The 21,118-nt window shown below is 38.7% G+C and overlaps 1 protein-coding gene across 5 annotated transcripts in view; it reads right to left on the reverse strand.

The window, feature by feature from the left end:
• Positions 1-1,803: 1,803 nt before the first annotated feature.
• Positions 1,804-21,118, reverse strand: part of NFAT5 (nuclear factor of activated T cells 5) — a 144,877-nt gene continuing 125,562 nt past the window's right edge. For all 5 annotated transcript variants that reach the window (XM_010355419.2, XM_030925676.1, XM_030925674.1 and 2 more), the window contains 5 exons: positions 16,068-16,216; positions 12,592-15,076; positions 11,192-11,435; positions 5,954-10,361; positions 1,804-5,628 (listed from right to left, as the gene is read on the reverse strand). In XM_010355419.2, the coding sequence (XP_010353721.2) occupies positions 11,200-11,435; positions 12,592-15,076; positions 16,068-16,216 (2,870 nt within the window). In that variant the 3' untranslated portion in view covers positions 1,804-5,628; positions 5,954-10,361; positions 11,192-11,199. The remainder of the gene's footprint in view (positions 5,629-5,953; positions 10,362-11,191; positions 11,436-12,591; positions 15,077-16,067; positions 16,217-21,118) is intronic.

Below are 21,118 nucleotides of genomic sequence, written 5' to 3' on the forward strand. Positions count from 1 at the left end.
AGGCTGGAGTGCAGTGGCATGATGACAACTCACTGTAGCCTCAAACTCCTGGACTTAACTGATCCTCTCACCTTAGCCTCCTGAGTAGCTGGGACTATGGGCGCGTGCCACCATGCCTGGCTAATCATTTTGTTTTGTATATATGAAGTCTCACTTTGTTGCCCAGGCTGGTCTTGAACTCCCAGGCTGGCTCAAGTGGTCCTCCTGCCTCGACCTCCCAAAATGTTGGGATTACAAGCATGAGCTACCATGCTTGGCAAATAATACTGTATTTAGAACAGCAGCATTGTTAAAAAAAAAAAAAAAACATATATAATCATAACTCATTTAGATATGTATATGTATTTAAATGTATTAAGAATTGTCACTCCTTCATAGAATCAACAGATACTGTCTATATTTGATAAGAAGGTATAAGTATACTGTCTAAAGCAATGTCTTTTAAGATTCAGTTAGACACAATTTTCAGGATACCCATGTATCTGTATTAGCATTTATTATTTTTCTTTTTTAATCTTTTTCTTCCTTTTTCCTTTCATTTAAACATTAAAAAAAAAAAAGAGACAGGGTCTTGCTATGTTGCTCAGGCTGGTCTCCAACTCCTGACCTCAAGTGATCCTCCTGTCTTAGCCTCCCGAGTAGCTGGGATTACAGAGGTATGAGCCACCGAGCCCAGTGATTTAATATTTTTCTTTAATTTGACTCACTTTTTCCTTCACTCTGGTAGGTAGACACATTATTATTTTTTATTTTATATTTTAATTTTTTATTTTTTTTTTGAGACGGAGTCTCGCTCTGTTGCCCAGGCTGGAGTGCAGTGGCCGGATCTCAGCTCACTGCAAGCTCCGCCTCCCGGGTTCACGCCATTCTCCTGCCTCAGCCTCCCGAGTAGCTGGGACTACAGGCGCCTGCCACCTCGCCCAGCTAGGTTTTTTTTTTTTGTATTTTTTAGTAGAGATGGGGTTTCACCGTGTTAGCCAGGATGGTCTCGATCTCCTGACCTCGTGATCCACCCGTCTCAGCCTCCCAAAGTGCTGGGATTACAGGCTTGAGCCACTGCGCCCGGCCTATTTTTTATTTTTTAGACAGAGTCTCGCCCTGTTGCCCAGTCTGGAGTGCAATGGTGCGATCTCTGCTCACTGCAACCTCCACCTCCGGGGTTCAAATGATTCTCCTGCCTCAGTCTCCCAAGTAGCTGGGATTACAGGCACCCGCCACTATGCCCAGCTATTTTTTGTATTTTTAGTAGAAATGGGGTTTCACCATGTTGGCCAGGCTGGTCTCGAACTCCTGACCTCAGGTGATCTGCCTGCCTCGGCCTCTCAAAGTGCTGGGATTACAGGCGTGAGCCACTGCGCCCAGCCTGTATTTTTTTTTCTATTACACATCAAAACACTTATACATGTAAGTTTAAAAATAGTGTTTATCCATGTACCACAGGTAGTTGTGTACCACACTCTGATATGCACTAATTTAGAGATGTAGAAATACCACCAAAAGAATAAACAGAGATTGTCTCTGGGCATGGGACTGAGGGATTGGGAGACTTGGTTTTCATCAAAAGCACCTCCATATACATGTATTGCTTTACTAAACATGAAACATTTAAGTAAAACAAAAATTCTGTCACACTGAGTCACTTATACTCTGCCTGACAAAATGGTAGATATGTTGATATTTCACACCTCCTCCCTAATGATTTTATAATTTCAGCCACATACTCATGCTGCTCAAAACTGTCATTCATGCACACAATTCCATTCACAAAGTTTGAGGAAAAAAAGACAGCTATCCACTGCAAAATGAAAACTTTCAGTGTTTTATTTTTGACTGCAGCTGTTTACAGAAATATAGTTGCGAGTATACAAATGTTCCAATAGAAGCAAAATATCTTTTTAATATTTAACAAGTTATCACAGATAGCTAAAAACATAGATGCAAGTGAAATTCCCCCAGAGAACAAACTGAAAATATCTGGTATCAGTGCTCTGAAATCCCAACTATGAAAGCCATATACACAAAAATGTAACCCTTATATCATTGCAGGACAATGGAAGAAGGCAGTTCAGTGGTTGATCAGTGTGCTCAAGCAAATAAAATTAAATAAAAATTAAAAATGGCAGAATGGTAGCTAAACCGCTTGAGAACAGGTTAATGAAATTATTGATAGTATACTTAAAACACTAAGAAGTGAATGAAACTCAGTTAAAGTTGTCAAAAAATTAGCAACTACTTGGAGCTTATCAATTAAAAGGAAACAATGTGAGTAGATACATTCATTAGATCAAAAGAAATTAGATCAAGTTCACTGGAATCAGTCTGTAACTACTTAAATCACAATGACTTCTGTGCAGGAAAGGTTTTTACTGGACACAGAAATCTGATTCCAAGCCCACTCTTCAACAGCTGAGATTTTGTGTGTGTGTATGTATGTGTGTAAGTGTGTGTATATGTTGTCCTGAGGTTCATCAGCTAAAATAATAATAATAAGCAATCCCTAAAAATATTTCAAACCAGGCAAATGACTTCTGGAAGAGAGAGAAAGGAAGGGGAGAGGGAGGGAGAATATGAGTAAGCAAGCAGGGTCATATGGTTAAACACATAATTTTTTAAAGGATGATATTACAAGTGGGAGTCAAAGAGAACTGTGGTAGAATGTTTTGGGTATAGGAATATATTATGCAATAAAGTGGGGAAGAGAAAAACGGAATAAGAAGGGAGGAATGTAGCTAGAGCAGCTCCCAACAGTTTGCCTATGTATTTGCCAGCACCAAAATTTGTAGAGTAAGCCACTTACATTTCCACTGCAAGTATTAAGGAAAGACAGCAGTGATTTTTATAAAGTGAGTATACATTTATTTTTATTCTGAAATGTGAATTTTTCTTTCACGAGTTAACTAACTGGTAATTTGTAAACAGTGGGAAGATTAGAACAATTATGGAGGTACTGAATTACACAAGGAGATTAAAATGAAATGAATCAATCTACCTATCTTGTGGTTAGTTTATATTTACCATGATGCATACACTTGAGAAAGGAGAAATGCCCAAATTGTATAATGCATTATCTTGTTTATTATTTATTTTAGTACATAATTCTTGTCTGAAACATAAGCTCCAAGGATAGCTATATCTCTACTGATAGCTTAGTTCTTATACAAAGCAAGCTACTTTTGAAGAAGTTTTACCTATTAAAAAAATAAGGTGCCATGTTGACCTGGTCAGCCATCTCGTTTACTATCTCAAATACAAATATAAATACAAGGAATGATGATTTTGTTCTGAGGGTTGGTCTAGCCAGAGCAAAACTGTGGTCTGCTGGTAAAGTACTAGGCAATGAAAAGAAAGCTTGTATTACACTGCCCATAATGTACCCATTTTATGGATAAACAGGAGACTTTAGCACCGGTCAATTATATTAGCTACTTAAATGTCATAACAGTTAAACATAGAACACTGCACCTATATGTTTAAATCAGTCATTTAATGTAAACTTTTTAGTAAGTGGTAGGAAAATGCCAAACTAAATTAACTGAATTATCAAGAATTAGACTAATTGTGTATGTACATAAAATACACTATATCTCTATAGGCAGTACTGAGAATAAATTATCTTTGCCAATAAAAGATTATAGATAACCAGGTTAAGCTGAATTTACATAAAGAACAATGTATAACTGTATCAATCTCAGTGGAAGAAAAACTCTCTACATCTCAAAAGAGTCTTAGACCAGTGGTTCCTAAACTTTAAAGTGTGCATCAGAATCACCTGGAGGGCTTGCGAAAACAGATTGCTGGGCCCTATTCCAGAGTTTCTGACTCAGTAGGTCTGGGATGGGGCCCAAGAATTTACATTTCTAACTAGTTCCCAGGTGATACTGATACTAGCTGGTGGGCTGAGAACCATACTCTGAGAACCACTGGTTTGCACATACTACATATGTAGAAAAAGATATATTGTAATGTTCTTATATACATGGCACAAAATATATAGAAAGACAACTGGTTTTAATGAATTCTCAAACATGTAGGTTAGTAAGCTGAATGTTTCTAAAGTAATGTGCTAAAGCGTAATCATTTCCCCTTATAGTAATTATAGTAAATTACATTTCAAAGTCTTAAGTCCTACACAGTCATTTTAGAAAAATCCATATAACATTTATACCAAGTTGGCTATTCAAAAGAAAAGGGACATAATATTCTAAAGAGTTAAGATGAATTCATTAGGAAGGAATCATTACTATACAGCATTCTTGGCTTCTTTGGAATGATTAAAGTGCATAATATCAATAGGGTATTAAGAATTTGCATAAAAGTTTGCAGTCCTCAGTGCCACTAACAGTCACAGAAATACTAGTATGGGGAAAGCAGCCCTATCTCAAAGGTACAACTATCCTGACCTGTTGCTGATGGCTCTTTCTTCAAGCACCACCACCATGGTAAGGAGCTGGAATACAGGCAAAATTAACAAAAACCAAGGCACTCCATCCAACTTTATCTGACCAAAAGGAATTATCTTAGGTCTGGAGGGACTCAAATATAACTTTTTTCTCATTTCCTTTGACACTTTTTTTTCTAGGTAAATGAACTGAGGACAGACGAGAAGTACACTGACATAAACAACTTTGCCCGGTCTAGTTTAAAAAAAAGTGACATAATCAGGCTTTACCTAAACTATGTTTTAGTGATTTATTTCCATCTAATTAACATCAAAGAAAATGCTTTAAACACTTTCTTCCTGAAATTTACACACATCTATGTGCATGGAGTTTCACAGATGCTAAAATTCTCATCAGTATTCAGATAAGACCTACCATTAGCTGGTTGAGATGAAGACAAACTTAATTTATATAAAGCTTGAACAGTCTAATTCTGTAATCTTTTACCCTCTCCCAAAGAAACAATTCCAGTAATGTACCTTTTCTTTCATTCTTAAGCCAAAGGGAAGAAATGGAGAAAAGAAGGTTTAAATGGAAAAAGTGAAAGCTGGGACCTATTGAAACTATTTGTTTATGTGTTTTTGGAAATAGTGAAACATAAAATTATAAATGATAAAAAGGCACTTTTCCATAGCATTTGATCTAGATATAAAATATTAATTTAAAAAATTTCCTGAAAGAGAAAGTAGAGTAAAAACATAATTTTGTTAATAAATGAGGCTAGAATGGCATAAAAATAAACGGGGATTAAAGAAGTAATTAGGCCAGATGTGGTGGCTCATGCCTGTAATCCTAGTACTTTAGGAGGCTGAGGCAGGTGGATCACTGTGTTAGGAGTTCGAAACCCGCCTGGCCAACATGGCAAAACCCCATCTCTACTAAAAAAATTTAAAAAAATTAGCTGGGCCTAGTGGAGGGTGCCCGTAATCCTGGCTACTCGGGAGGCTGAGGCAGGTGAATCGCTTGAACCCGGGAGGCAGAGGTTGCAGTGAGCCGAGAACGCACACTGCACTCTAGCCTGAGAGACAGAGCAAGGCTCCGTCTCCAAAAAAAAAAAAAAAAAGTAAAGTAACTAGAGCACTGGGACCATCCACAAATGATACTGTAGATATTATTCTGATATTTATTACATCATAAGCATTATCTCTACAATTTTGCTCTAGTGACACTAACAAGCAGAGAAGAAAACCTCTTTTTAGGCCGGGCGCGGTGGCTCACGCCTGTAATCCCAGCACTGTGGGAGGCCGAGACGGGCGGATCACAAGGTCAGGAGATCGAGACCATCCTGGCTAACACGGTGAAACCCCGTCTCTACTAAAAATGCAAAAAATTAGCCGGGCGTGGCGGCGAGCGCTTGTAGTCCCAGCTGCTTGGAAGGCTGAGGCAGGAGAATGGCGGGAACCCGGGAGGCGGAGCTTGCAGTGAGCCGGGATCGCGCCACTGCACTCCAGCCTGGGCCACAGAGCGAGACTCCGTCTCAAAAAAAAAAAAAAAAAAAAAAAAAAAAAGAAAACCTCTTTTTAATACATGTTATGAGGTGCATAGGCAGTTATTTTTCTAACCTATGGTCTTTCTTCATGGAGTCCCTCCACACAGTCTAAGGCATGCAGATATAAGACAGCTATCTTGGTTAGGGATAAAACCTATGGTCATAAAGCAGAGGAAAGCTAATTAATTTTAAAAATCAATTAGGAAACAGATATTGGAAGAGAAATCTTCATCAGAAAAATGAAAAACTATAAGATTACTATGTATGGTGAAAATGTATAACCATGGTGACTTTGAGTCTTTAATTATTAAATCATTTTATCCTGGTCATTATTTGTTGATGCATCTAACAGATTCACTTTCCTAAAACCAGCATTTATAAAGGCTTAAATGGTCAAAAAGAATTATCTTAGTTCTTGAGGGACTCAGATACAACTTCCTCATTTCCTTTGATACTATTTTTCCTAGGTAGATTAGCTGAGGTTCTGATGGGCAAGAAATGCACTAGAATAAACTTCCAAACTACAGCACATGTGATATTACAAAAAATGAAAATAAAAGGCAAGGAAGGATGGATGGAAGGAAGGAAGGGAGAAAGGAGGGAGGGAGGAATAAGGGAAGGAGAAACGAAGAAGGCAGGCAGGAAGGGAAGAAAGAAGGGAGGAAGGGAGGCAGGGAGGGGAGGAAAGGGAGGGAGGAAGGAAAGTCCTTCATTAATACTTCTTCTATAATAAAGCCCTTAAAAACTTGTTCTTTTTTTAAAACGATTTGTTTTAAAACAGATTTGCATAACACGATACTTTAATCATAAAAGTAACATAATCAAGCTTAGAGGCAAAATATGACTTCGAATGATCTTCACCCATGTTGGTGTGGATATATAATGGAATGACAATAAGGAATCACACACATACACACACACACACAGAGAGAGAGAGAGAGAGAGAGAGAGAGAGAAAGAGAGAGAGAGAGAGAGAAGCTCCAAGCATTAATGTGAGTTGCTGAAAGCAAGAACAATTAAATGTAACAATATAAAGAAGAAAAGGTGGCTCACAGTTTATTTAGGTCCTTCTGCCATAAATACGTTTAATAAATTGTTGTTTCTATGGCCTTTGCTGGCTCACTGAGTCTCTCCCATATGTAGCTATAACTTGTAACAGTAATCAGGAAATTGCATTATTAGCACAAATATCAACCACTGAGCTTCAAAGAAGATGAATACTCTTTGTAGCCAAACTGTATTTTCAGAACGTTGTACTTAACATTGACCTTTAGGGGTAAGGAACACTTAACAATGTAAAAAAAAAAAACAACAACAAACCTATTATTATTGAACAAGAATATGGTAGCATAGCACAGCCCTTGTATAAATAACCACAAAATTTATGAGAATAAAAATCGGGTTTTCTGCCTCCATCCAATCAAACCACTACAGTTCAGGTATATATTCTGTTCTAAACTTAGATATTATAAAACAGAAAATTGGTCCCAGTGACTTGGCATTGCCAATCAGCATTTGATAACAATAAACCCCTTGCTAAACCACAGAAGTCAGCACACAAGCCAGTTGCCACTTCATCCACAGTTCTGTATTAACAATCATCCTAATTAGAACTTGAACAGATAGATTTCTTTAGTCTCCTATGTAATCTCTTAGAAAAAAGTTAAGAAAATTCAAAAATAACTTACAGATTTTTATTTCTACTACTTCTTTTTATACCTGCTGGGTTTGCTTTGTCTGAAATTTCAGTCAACCCTACTTTAGGGTTAGAGTTTTACATTTTCAAACTGAAGCACTGGATTGTGTGGCTGATCCTCCTCATAACCTGAACTATACTGGGTAATTTTTCCCAATAGGGGCTGGGGGAGAAGAGATACACTGAGGAAAATACTTTTGGTTCAGAGAATTTATAAAGTAGCTCTGGATATTACAAGATGGGAAAAATGTTATTAAAATGACAAACATGGGTTTTCTTAGTGTCTTTATAAATAAAAGGCATAGAATACAGAAAGCCAATTAATAATAACAATAACAACAATAATAAAATATTAAATATATAGTGAGCAAAGACTGAATGGCTCATTCTTGTGAAACACCATTTGACGCAATTGCCTCAATGGGTTTCCTGACTCTAACACTTGGCTGAGTGAAAGCTCCAGCAAACACACAGTAAGCTGCCTTTAGCCCACTACTAACATCAAGGAACTGCCTGATGGAATGGCCACAGATGAACAGGTCATTTGTTTCAAAAGATACTTAAATACTCAATAAAGACATAACAAACCCCACCCCCCCTCACTGTTATCAGACGCCACGTTGTGGTAGAACATCAGACAAACTCACAAATTTACCACAAAAATGTGTGGCAAAAAAGAATAGTTTATATATATGTATATATATAAATTTCTATATTTATGCCAATGTACTCACTCAGTACAAATAGCAAAATAGTATACCATTTCCTAAATACAAAATATAGCTTTCCAAAAAAATGAAACACACATTAGATATAAACCATCCAAAACTTGAACGATTGAAAACTGTATTCAAAATTAAATGACCCAGAGTAGGTCTCTTTCTGAAAAGTTCCCTTCATATCGGCAAGAAGCCTGTACTACTGAAAACGTAATTCAATGCCTCTCAATCAGAGAGAGAAAGAAAGAAAGGGGTGGAGGTGGAGGGAAGAAAACGTGAGAAAAAAGAGAAAAAGACAAAAGAGCACATTCAAAGAACAAAGGAAGATCATCACAAAAAAAAAGAAGAAGGAAAAATCTGGCTGTATAAACAAAACCAACACCACAATTCCACACAGTTCAACTAAATGTACAGGATAGAAAAAAAAAAAAAAGAACAGAAAGTTAGCCTTCAACAATTAACAGGTTATTTTTTGTACACTTAAAAAATAAATGAAACGAACAAGGATACCAAAACATTATATCAACACATAGAAGCCACACACACGTTGGCCTTACACTGCATTGACAGCTTTACACATGCCAAAAGGAAAATGAGACATAAGCATGTGTCCAGACACAGGTGGTAGTGAGAAGCAGGCATCCCACGGGTGGCAACAACGCCCAAAACTGTATAACTAATGCTACAACTGCCAAGTTCTGGAGTGTGTTATTTTGCTCTTTATAGATGTAACACAAGTTAATTCTTCATTTTAAGTCAATGATATGACCCTGTAAAGCCTAAGGCTTGTGGGAACCATCAGGTAAGTGACCACTTCAAACTGTAAAGCACTGAGGTGACAAGTGAATTTATACTCACTGCAGATCAGGGAGAAGTGATGTTTCAAGAAATTTTAGTTTGCCTTTTTTTTAAATTAAAACTTATACTGTTTCCTATTAGAGGGAAAAATTTGAAGACTTCAGAACAGCACCGTTCATGGGGAAAAATGTGTTGTTTCTCAGGAATTAACTCCCAATAATTCCTAAGACAGTACTTTCTGCCCTGTGCTGCAGGACTGCTAGGTCACCCTAGATAAAAGTGGCCAAAGATGCTACAGGGTCATAAAGCCAGTAGTATATCAATAGTTCTCTAAAGTAAAGTGAAAAAGAGATGAAAAGTAATATAGATGTATATAAAAAGGGAATACCAGCCTAAGACTGGGTTAAGAATAAAACACTCAAATTTTTCTGTCAATTTAAACTACTGTAGGAGGATATCAGAACATAATTTATCATATATTATCCCCTTCATTTTTTACAGATAAAGATAATTATTTTTCTATGCACAGTTATGGCTAAACCCCTTAGTAGAAACCCAGAGAACTAACAACTCTCTGAAAAAATAAAATCAATGGTATTCCAGCTGTTCCCAGTTTTCTAAGTTTATCATCTGCCTTTGTGTTAAATCAAGAGTTATTTTATCTGCATATACAGTTTACTTGTTAGAATGTTACCCCTTCAGTTTCTCCAATAAAACTGAAAAAAGATTCCTTCACTTTGGCCAACAGCTGTGCCTTTCATATTGAAAAAAATCACAGCCTTAGTTACTATTGAACTTTACTTTTTCAAAAGCCATTACTTGACTAAAACAATGCAGGAAAGAAAATAATGAAGAATGAAAGTAAACATGATATATTATTTTCTAATAGCAATAATAACTGAGTGGTCCAGCCTTTAATTTAAACTGTACATTTAAGGAAATTGCGCCTAGGAAAATAATAACAATTAATTCTGCCAGCTGGAAACTCAAATAGATTCTCAGTCATCACTGTTATTAGGAATATAAAATATGAAGATGTTAACATTGGTGGTTAGTCACTGCAACAAGCAGCATAGGTGTGCTCTTTTGCAGTCAGAATAAAATCTATCAGTTTACTCAAATACAGTTTTTCATATTTTGTTTTGTTTTTAAAGTAATAATTCTCATGGAACCACAAGATCTCAGAACATCTTGGAATCAGGATTTTCTTCACGGAATTTCTAAAAAAGAGAAAAAGTTTAATGTAACTTACTAGGGAGGGAAGTATTTATAAAGTGTCTGACACCCTGAATGATCCTAAAGTATATTATGGCACTATAAGTAAAACTTTTTCATATTTGATGTTCCACAGACTTTTCTGACTCAATATTTATTTCTGGAGGAAGGGATGAATGAGGCATGATTATATCCAATATATAGTACAGAGGAAACACATTGTGCATGCTCATCAGATGTTTTGTTATTCCAAGGCAAAGAAGCTCAGAAGCAGAAGGAATGTCCAATATAGGTTGAATATCCCTTATCTAAAATGCTTGGGATCAGAAGTATTTCCGATTTCTTTTTTGGATTTTGGAATATGTACATATACACAATGAGATATCTTGGGGATAAGACACAAGTCCAAACATGTAATTCACTTCTGTTTCATATACACCTAAAAAGATCTATCACCGCTGAAGGGAGCTGGGAGAATCTTTTTTTCCCTCAGGGACAGCAAATAAACTGCATGTTGCGAGCCTGCATTTTGACTACGACCCTATCATATGAGGTCAGGTGTGGAATTTTCCACTTGAGATGTCATGTCAGCACTCAAAAAGATTCGGATTTCAGAGCATTTTGGATTTTGGATTTTTGGATAGGGATGTTTGGTCTGCATTAACTATATGACCATAAGCTATCATTCAGAATAATTTTATTCAGAGTAAAAAAGTATCATCTTGTGAGAAAGCCACATTTTAAAAGTTTAGAACTAAACTACTATTACTTAACCTAAATCTGTTAAGAATAAAATTTGATGCTTTCCAATAAGAAGCCAAAATGCAATACTTACATATCCAGTTAAAAGGAGCCAGTCAAGTTGTTCCCTTGGTTTTGCAACGAAACAAGCAAATCAATCTTTTCGATGTTCTGGTTGGTGTTTATAGAGGATGCCAGTGGAGAATTCTCTGGCATTTGCTGAGAAAGAAGTGTTGTCACAGGTGGCTGGCCCTCATTTTGTGGTTGGCCTGGCTGACTTATGGCCATCAACTGATCAGGCAATGTAGCTGGTCCAGAGGTTAAAAGCTGACTACAGTCTGCAGAGACATTGAAAATAGAAGGTATCTGGTTAGTAAAGACTCATGAAAAGATATTCGTTGTTGGGGAAAATTCATTACTGCATTCTCCTTGTACATTACTAAAAGTTAGGCACTTGACAGTCCGAGAAAAAGGTTTTCACAGACTGACACAGGAATTCATCTTAGGTTTCCTTTAAGCAGTCTAAAAATACAACTTTGCTTAAATACCAAAAGTCCTATATAAATTCCTTGGTATATTAACATTAAAGATGGGTTTCTTTTTTTTTTTTTTTTTGAGACAGAGTCTCGCTCTATCGCCCAGGCTGGAGTGTAGTGACCGGATCTCAGCTCACTGCAAGCTCCGCCTCCCAGGTTTATGCCATTCTCCTACTTCAGCCTCCCGAGTAGCTGGGAATACAGGCGCCCGCCACCTCGCCCAGCTAGTTTTTTTGTATTTTTTAGTAGAGACGGGGTTTCACCGTGTTAGCCAGGATGGTCTCGATCTCCTGACCTCGTGATCCGCTGGTCTCGGCCTCCCAAAGTGCTGGGATTACAGGCTTGAGCTACTGCGCCCCAGCCTAAAGATGGGTTTCTACCTCCTTAGAAACTACTGACTTCAATTGGCTAAGATATTATGTCATTCTTACTTCGTTTTCCTTTTAAGTTTATAGCTTAAAATGGCAAACACACATTTTTATACATTGCCATATTTAATCCTCCCCAAATCCATGTAAAGTATGTAATATTATCACCATTTTAAATGAGAGAATTGAGACCCATAAAAGCCAAATAACTTGTACAAGATCTCATAGTCTATAGGTGATAGAATTCTAACTACAATCTACACTCTTAAAACAACTGTACAGGACGGGTGCGGTGGCTCACGCCTGTAATCCCAGCACTTTGGGAGGCTGAGGCCAGCAGATCACTTGAGGTCAAAAATTCGACACCAGCCTGGTCAACATGGTGAAACCCCGTCTCTAACAAAAATACAAAAATTAGCTGGGTGTGTTGTGCAAACCTGTAATCCCCAGCTGCTCAGGAGGCTGAGGCAGGAGAATCACCTGAACCTGGGAGGCAGAGGGTGCAATGAGTTGAGATTGCACCACTGCACTCTGCTTCCTTCTAATAATAATAATGACCAATTAAGTAATGAAAAATTAGAGTTTCTTACTATTTTGAATGCCAAATAAGAACATTCCTGATGTCTGCTGAGATGAGCCAGGAGAATTCTGTAGTTGGTTCATTGTGCCTCCTGCTGTGTTGTGAAATAAAGTAGCCTGTGGCTGAGGCGAAGATGTGGCTCCTTGAATTCCAGGCATGTTGTTCTGAGGGGAATAAAGAGGAGACTGTTGCATATCTTGTTGATTTATACTGGTCTGCAAGGCAGACATGGATGCTGGAGATAAGAAGAGTGTTACTTGCTGCTCTTGAGAACTAGGTGACCCTTGTACCAACTGAATCTGAGGAGAGCTATGGAACAAGGGGGTCTGTGATGATTCCGACTGGGTAGGACCTGGGTTCTGAAGTGAGGAAACTGTGGACTGACTCTGAAATTGCATGGGCTGTTGCTCTTGATTCATTGGGGCCATATTACTTTGTTGGTGAAAAATTGACTGGTTCTGTTGCTCCTGATTAGCCATTGGATTTTGATTTGGGTTGAATATCATGTTTGGTGGTGGTTGCTTTGGAGACGCCATTGTAGCCATGGTATTCTGATTACTGAATAAAATGCCCTGTTGTTGTTGCTGCTGCTGTTGCTGCTGCTGTTGCTGCTGTTGCTGCTGCTCCTGGGATGGAGAGTTACTCTGCATGGCAACTATTGAGTGCTGTGACTGGAACATGGTTCCTTGCTGGCTTTGAGGCATTGGATTAGGTGGAAGGGAGCCCAGGGACACCTGAGGCTGAAATAAACCCTGCTGGGGGGGTTGTGCCTGTTCTTGGGAAAGCATAGGGGTCTGGATGTGTGATATTGGAGCTTGCTGTTGGAAAGCAGCTTGTTGTTCAGTGTTTGATGTTGACTGAAGTGGAGAAATTGAGTTCGGTGCTGCAAAAAATGCTTCTTGGGCTACTGTGTTAGTCTGAAGATTATTCATAGGACTCTGGGAAAGAAATATGTTGGTTGACTGCTGGTCTTGAGGAACTGAAGAGCCCTGTAACACAGCAATGGTACTTTGAGAGTGAAACATTGGAGGCTGCATTTGTTCAGAGGAGGTTGTAGAAGTCTGACTGTGGACAATAGGATTTGGACTATGAAAGAGAGAACCTTGAGTTTCCTGGGAAAGATTCTGAGTGTCGGCAATAGGATTTTGAGGATGAAAAAGTTGGGCCTGTGAATGAGAAGACTGCTGCAAAAAATTTCCAGATTGAAGTGACATCATCTCATTCCCTTGCTGGAATAAACCATTACCTTGTTGCTGGGTACTATTCTGAACACTCATCATACTTTTTGTGGATGAAAAAAGGTTAACTTGAGGTTGATTGTCCCCACTATGTTGCATTTGGACCATGGTCTGAAAGACACTGTTCTGAATCTGTTTTGCTTGTGTTCCAGTTTCTTCTCCATCTCCTGAACTTGATGTCTGAAACATGGTAGTGCCAGGGGTTGCAACCTGCTGTGTGGTGGTTGTAGAAGTTTCATTTCCAGAAACTGCAGGAGGAGAAGAAAACAATTCACACTGCATTTGCATATCCTCATTGGTAGACAATGCACTCATCATGTGAGAAGTCTGCTGGTAAACTGGCGATTGCTGAAGGTTTCCATTTGCTGAAGCAGTTGAAGGGAATAATTCTGACTGAATCTGGGCAGCTGCCTGGCAGATACTCTGTTGCATCTCCATCACCATTGCGGCTGAAGATTCCATCACTTGCTGTTGTTGCTGCTGCTGCTGTTGATTAGATAACGTGTTTTCAGACTGTGGATGAACACTTTCAGCTCTTCCAGGTAATAAATTATCTGGTCTGGTATGGACTGTTGGCTCTGTTGAGGAAAACATTCCAGGGCTTACACCACTCTGAATTTGACTGACTTGTTGAAAAATATCTGCACTAAGCTGCTCTTGAACATTCTCATTACCATCTGGAGCAGAAAATAAAACTGAAGATAACTGTTGCTGTGCCTCTAAAACTTGTTGGACCAAGTCAACACTTCCACTGCTGCCACTAGCAGTACTGCCTGTAAAACTCCCCGCTTGCAGCTGCTGAATAGTATTCTGAAGCTGACTCACACTATTTGGTGATGGAAAAATATTTGATGAAATCTGCTGCTGTAAAGTCTGTGCTTGTTCTTGTAGTGGTGACTGCTGCTGTTGTTGTGACGCCTCAGTCAGTTGTGACAAATTAACCACTGTGCCATCTGACTGTAATACCTCTCTAGACTGACTTTCTCTTGTCTGAAACTGTGTAGCCTGCTGCAATAATGCCTCGCTGTTGGGCAGCTGACTAGAAGCAGAAACTGCTGGAAAAGTACCAGGCTGTGAGATGTCCTGGGTTTGAATAGTTGTCAGGGTCTCTGGGTTGTATGCCTTGGGCTGAATCTGCTGCTGTTTTTCATTTTCAGAAGGTAGGTGGGAAGATGATGGTGATGAAAAAGAGCCATTTCCTGCTATGTTTGAGATGTTTTCTAATGCTTGCTGAGTTGATCCGACTGTCTTTGTAGTCTAAAAAATAAAAGTCCCCAAATAATATGAATATATAAACATTCAATAAGTTTGTAACATACATCAAAAATCACTATTGTTTGGCCAGGCGCGGTGGCTCAAGCCTGTAATCCCAGCACTTTGGGAGGCCAAGGCGGGCAGATCACGAGGTCAGAAGATCGAGACCATCCTGGCTAACAACGTCAAAACCCGTCTCTACTTTTGAAAAGACAAAAAATTAGCCGGGCGAGGTGGCAGGCGCCTGTAGTCCCAGTCACTCGGGAGACTGAGGCAGGAAAATGGCGTGAACCTAGGAGGCGGAGCTCGCAGCGAGCCGAGATCATGCCACTGCACTCCAGTCTGGGCGACAGAGAGAGACTCCGTCCGTCTCAAGGGGGAAAAAAAAATCACTATTGTTCTAAAAATATATGCAGGACCAGTTTTCCACTCTATATTATTATCATTTAGAAAACAGGTATGGGACTACAATTCTCCATTACATGATGCCTCATTTTCCTTGGGATATATTTTTAAAAAGTACTATAAGCAAAGATAGTCAAACAAAGAAGTAGAATAATCAGCTATTGATATGCTTAGGTGAATTAAGGGTAATCAGAACACATTAATTTTATGCTTCATGAAGAGCAAGTATCAAAATATCTCAATTTTGCGGCTCCTCAGTAACATTACAGGGGAGAAGACAAGTAAAAAAAAGAAATAGAAAGTTATGGGAAAAGACTGGGAAAAAATAAAAACATCGCTTAATTCCAAAAATGCTAAAATTAGTACTTTCATTAATATCTCATATAACATATTAATTCCTCCCTTGTCAAAATGTATATTGGAAGTCACTTTGTGGGCAATTTTGCTGAAGTATAAAGCATTCCCTCTTTACAGCAAAATTCATTAAGTACATCCAAAGCAAAAGCAATGTGAAAAAAATAGGAAAAGTAAAAGACAGCAATTTTTATATAGGAGGTTAGAAGTTGGAGCACTAGTCAATATAGCTTACCTTAAAAATAGTGGAAGATCTTTTTTCTGCTGTTACTTCCATTGGAGTAACATCTTCACTCTTAATCATACTGCTTGGTATGAGTGGAGTGATCAGGGCGTTAGGAATAATATTTACCTTATCTAAATTACATCCAGTAGTTTTCATTGCTGCATACACACACACAAAAAGAAAAGTGTAAAATCACAAAAATTGCCAACTATTTCATTCTAAAATTTGTTATTAGTCATGATTTAAATGTCTATTTTTTGATGCTATAACGGTAGCATGAGATACAAAACTGGTATATTAAGATGTATCTTCCCTTTTATGAAGTGCATTGGCTGGGGGACCTCTGGAATGGGCCTGGAACTATAGCTTAAATATTAATAATAAGCTTAAGCAGTTCAATTACCAGGCTATATTCCCCAAGATCGTTCCAAGTGCCTTGAATCATACTACCCAACCTGACCAGAGTATATTATAGGATACAGCTTAAAAATCTCCAGGAGGGTAAAGATACTCAATTACAACCACTACACTCTTCTCTCAGGATTTAGCTGTCTGACAATATAAAGTCTCAGAACTTCTTAAGGGCTATGAGATTGTCAGAGCACTTCTTTCTTAAACTAAGTTCAAGCTTCTCATTAGAAAATACCACCCAGTGATCAATAAATTTTGCTTTTCTAAATTAAAAGAAAACTAATTAGAAAATTTGAATATGACAAGTTGGCACATGGACACAATTCTCTTTTAGACTGGACTTTAAACATCTTTTTTTCCCCCCCAGAAATAAGGGCTATTTTAGGTTTACAAACCAAATTTCCCAAGCAAAATGAAAAATTATTTCCCACCTCCTACCACCTCCATTTTGAGGAGTGGTTAGTTCTAGATGTGTACCTAGAGGCAACATATAGCAAGATTCTACCACTTCACTATATCTACTTTTCCCCCTTGATTGCTTTTCTTTCTTCTTTTTTGTCTACCTGAGTTTGCACTGGCACTCAGTGGTAGCTACTGCTATTGCTAATGACAGTCTTCTGAGGTGAGCACATAGCCAAATCCTGATTTAAAAGTTTACTACCACTTGGAGGCTCTATGGAAAGAGTCTTCAGAAAGCATAGCTGTTAAATTTCTTAATTTGATACCGAGAAGAAATCCTGGCTATGGCACATAGTATGTAAGTTGGATAGCTCCCTTCATAAATTTTTGTTGTTGTTGTTCGTCAATATGTTGCTGAAAGGCCAAGTGTGGTGGCTCATGCCTGTAATCCCAGCACTTTGGGAGTCTGAGGTGGGCGGATTACTTGAGGCCAGGAGTTCGAGACCAGCCTGGCCGACATGGTGAAACTCTGTCTCTACTAAAAATACAAAAATTAGCAAGGCATGGTGGCACATGCCTGTAAATCCTAGCTACTTGGGAGGCTAAGGCACAAGAATCGCTTGAATCCGGGAGAAGGAGGTTGCAGTGAGCCGAGATTGCTCTACTGTACTGCAGGCTGGGCAATGGAGCAAGACTCTGTCTCAAAAAAAAAAAAAAAAAAAAAAAAAAAACTTAAAGTAAATAACTTCATCTAAAAATATTTGCAATTTTCTTGTCTTCAACTTGCCTCACAGCCATCTGGCTAAAAACCTAATTCCTATGAAAACTGATTATTTTGATAGAGGGGAAAGTGTTCATTTAACTTTTGACATTCCATGTTTTATTATTCTACCTGTTTGAGAAATGAATCATTTATTCATGAGTTCTTTGGACCTATTTTCACCTAAATTCTAATACCAATACAATTCCCCTAACAACCAGATTTTCATTTTATTTTATTTTATTTATTTTATTTTATTTTATTTTATTTTATTTTATTTTATTTTATTTTATTTTATTTTATTTTATTTTATTTTATTTTATTTTATTTTATTTTATTTTATTTTATTTTATTTTATTTTATTTTATTTTATTTTATTTTATTTTATTTTATTTTATTTTATTTTATTTTATTTGAGACAGGGTCTCTCTCTGTTGGTGGGTGTGCAGTGGTACAATCAGGCCTCATTCCTGGGCTCAGGCAATCCTCCCACCTCAGCCCTACAAGTAGCTGGGACTACAGGTACACCACCATGCCTGACTAATTTTTAAAATTTTTTTTGTAGAGACAAGAGTCTCATTACGTTGCCTAGGCTGGTCTTTAACTCCTGAGCTCAAGCAATCCTCCCTGCTAGGCCTCCCAAAGTGCTGGGATTATAGGCATGAGCCACCACACTTGGCCTACAACCTAATTTTGACTGAGACAAAACTTCAGATCATGCACAGGGCAGGCATTTAAAAGTAATCTAAGAATATCCCATAGAACATTTTTAAAACCATTGGTGTTATCTTAAGTTGATCCTGTAACAGTCAACTACTATTCTTGCTTTTGAATTTCATTAGATCATGAGCTCCATGAAGGCAGATGTTGTTATTGCCTGTTGCACAGTAGGTAATCAACAAATGTTTGCTGAGTGAATGAAGAAAAGAATTAATCTTACTTTAGCTTTATCACTGTCAATTTAGTTTGTTGTGGATTATTTGGTTAATCCTACAAAAATAAAAATACGGGCCAGGTGCAGTGACTCATGCCTGTAATCCCAGTAATCTGGGAGGCGGAGGCAGGTGGACCACGAGGTCAGGAGTTCGAGATCAGCCTGACCAACATGGTGAAACCCTGTCTCTACTAAAAATACAAAAAAAAAAAAAAAAAAAAACCAAAAAAAAAAAAAAAAAAAAATAGCCAAGCATGGTAGAGGGCACCTGTAAATCTCAGCTACTGGAGAGACTGAGCCAGGAGAATCACTTGAACCCAGGAGGCAGAGGTCGGAGATTGCAGTAAGCTGAGACCATGCCACTGCACTCCAGCCTGGGCAACAAAGCAAGACTCCATCTCAAATAATAATAATAATAAATAAAAATAAAAATACACAGTCTGTATTTTTCTTTTTAAAAATATTCATTCATTCATTCATTCACTCACTCACTCATTCAATTAGAGGCAGGGTCTCATTCTGTTACCCAGGCTGGAGTGCAGTACCTGCAGCCTCAAACTCCGGGATTCAAGTGATTCACCCACCTCAGTCTCTTGAGTAGTTGGGATTATAGGCACTAGCCACTGTACCTGGCTTATATTGTTATTAACAGTATTTTTGGTCTAAAAATTTCCATGTTTACAGACAAGATTATATTATAATTCAATTAGAAATTACATATAAATAAATATATCACCTATACAGTTACTGCTTAACAGATCTACAATTTTTCTTAAAATGTATTTAGGGCTGGGCGCGGTGGCTCACGCCTGTAATCCCAGCACGTTGGGAGGCCGAGGCAGGCGGATCACGAGGTCAGGAGATTGAGACCATCCTGGCTAACACGGTGAAACCCCATCTCTACTAAAAAATACAAAAAATTAGGCCGGGCGCGGTGGCTCAAGCCTGTAATCCCAGCACTTCGGGAGGCCGAGACGGGTGGATCACGAGGTCAGGAGATCGAGACCATCCTGGCTAACACGGTGAAACCCCGTCTCTACTAAAAAATACAAAAAACTAGCCGGGCGAGGTGGCGGGCGCCTGTAGTCCCAGCTACTCGGGAGGCTGAGGCAGGAGAATGGCGTAAACCCGGGAGGCGGAGCTTGCAGTGAGCTGAGATCCGGCCACTGCACTCCAGCCCCGGCGACAGAGTGAGACTCTGCCTCAAAAAAAAAAAAAAAAAAAAAAAAAAAAAAAATACAAAAAATTAGCTGGGCGTGGTGGCGGGCGCCTGTAGTCCCAGCTACTCGGGAGGCTGAGGCAGGAGAATGGCGTGAACCCGGGAGGCAGAGCTTGCAGTGAGCCGAGATCGCGCCACTGCACTCCAGCCTGGGCGACAGAGCGAGACTCCGTCTCAAAAAAAAAAAAAAAGATGTATTTAGATAGTAATGCTTATTATCTTCTCCCTCTTTCTGGAAAGTGAGACTAGGTAGAGTAAGTTGAGCAGGAGTCTTTTATCTATCCTCAGCTGACCACTGACAAGTATGTCTACTGGTAAAGACAAAGAGTAAAAGGACATTTGAGTCTAATGCTCATGCAAAGATGTAAGTCTTTCTACTGTCATATGCACAAAGGTCACAGAGGTTAATTTTATTTATGTTCCAATCCTTTTTTTTTTTTTTCCCAGAGTCTCACTCTGTTGCCCAAGCTGGAGTGCAGTGGCTCAATCTGGGCTCACTACAACCTTCGCCTCCTGGATTCAAGCGATTCTCCTGTCTCAGCCTCCCAACTAGCTGAGATTACAGGCACACGCCACCATGCCCGGCTAATTTTTTATTTTTAGTAGTGACAGGGTTTTGCCATGTTGGCCAGGCAGGTCTCAAACTCCTGACCTCAGGTGATCCACCAGCCTGACCTCCCAAAGTGCTGGGATTACAGGTGTGAGCCACTGCATCTGGCCTTGGTCCAATTTTTTCTAAGTCTAGTCCCACCAAAAACAGTCCAAAATGTCTCCAGGCCAGACATTAAGTTTGTCAGATATGTTCCATCTTGTTAATTTAATAATAATCTTCTAGTCAACTTCAATTCAGTAGTATATTATAAATGAAAATATCAGATTAATTTTTTTCTCCTTCTCACTAAGAATTAATTCGCTCTAAGAACATCAAGCTGGCGTCAATGCATTACAATTCAACATTTGCATTTTTTCTCAAGTAATCTCTATTTACCAAACTATTTCTCATATGTGATTTATACATATATTTTTCGAGGTAGAGTTTTACTCTGTCGCCCAGGCTGGAGTGCAGTGGCATGATCTTGGCTCACTGCAATCCCTGCCTCCCGGGTTCGAGCAATTCTTCTGCCCAATCTCCCGAGCAGCTGGGATTACAGGCACGCACCACCACGCCCAGCTAAATTTTGTATTTTTAGTAGAGATGAGGTTTCACCATGTTGGCCAGGCTGGTCTCAGATTCCTGACCTCAGGTGATCCACCCACCTCAGCCCCTCAAAGTGCTGGGATTATAGGTGTGAGCCACCATGCCCAGCCTGATTTAAATTTTTTATCAAAAAGGTACA

Source organism: Rhinopithecus roxellana, chromosome 20 (assembly GCF_007565055.1).
Source record: "Rhinopithecus roxellana isolate Shanxi Qingling chromosome 20, ASM756505v1, whole genome shotgun sequence".
Taxonomy (NCBI): domain Eukaryota; kingdom Metazoa; phylum Chordata; class Mammalia; order Primates; family Cercopithecidae; genus Rhinopithecus; species Rhinopithecus roxellana.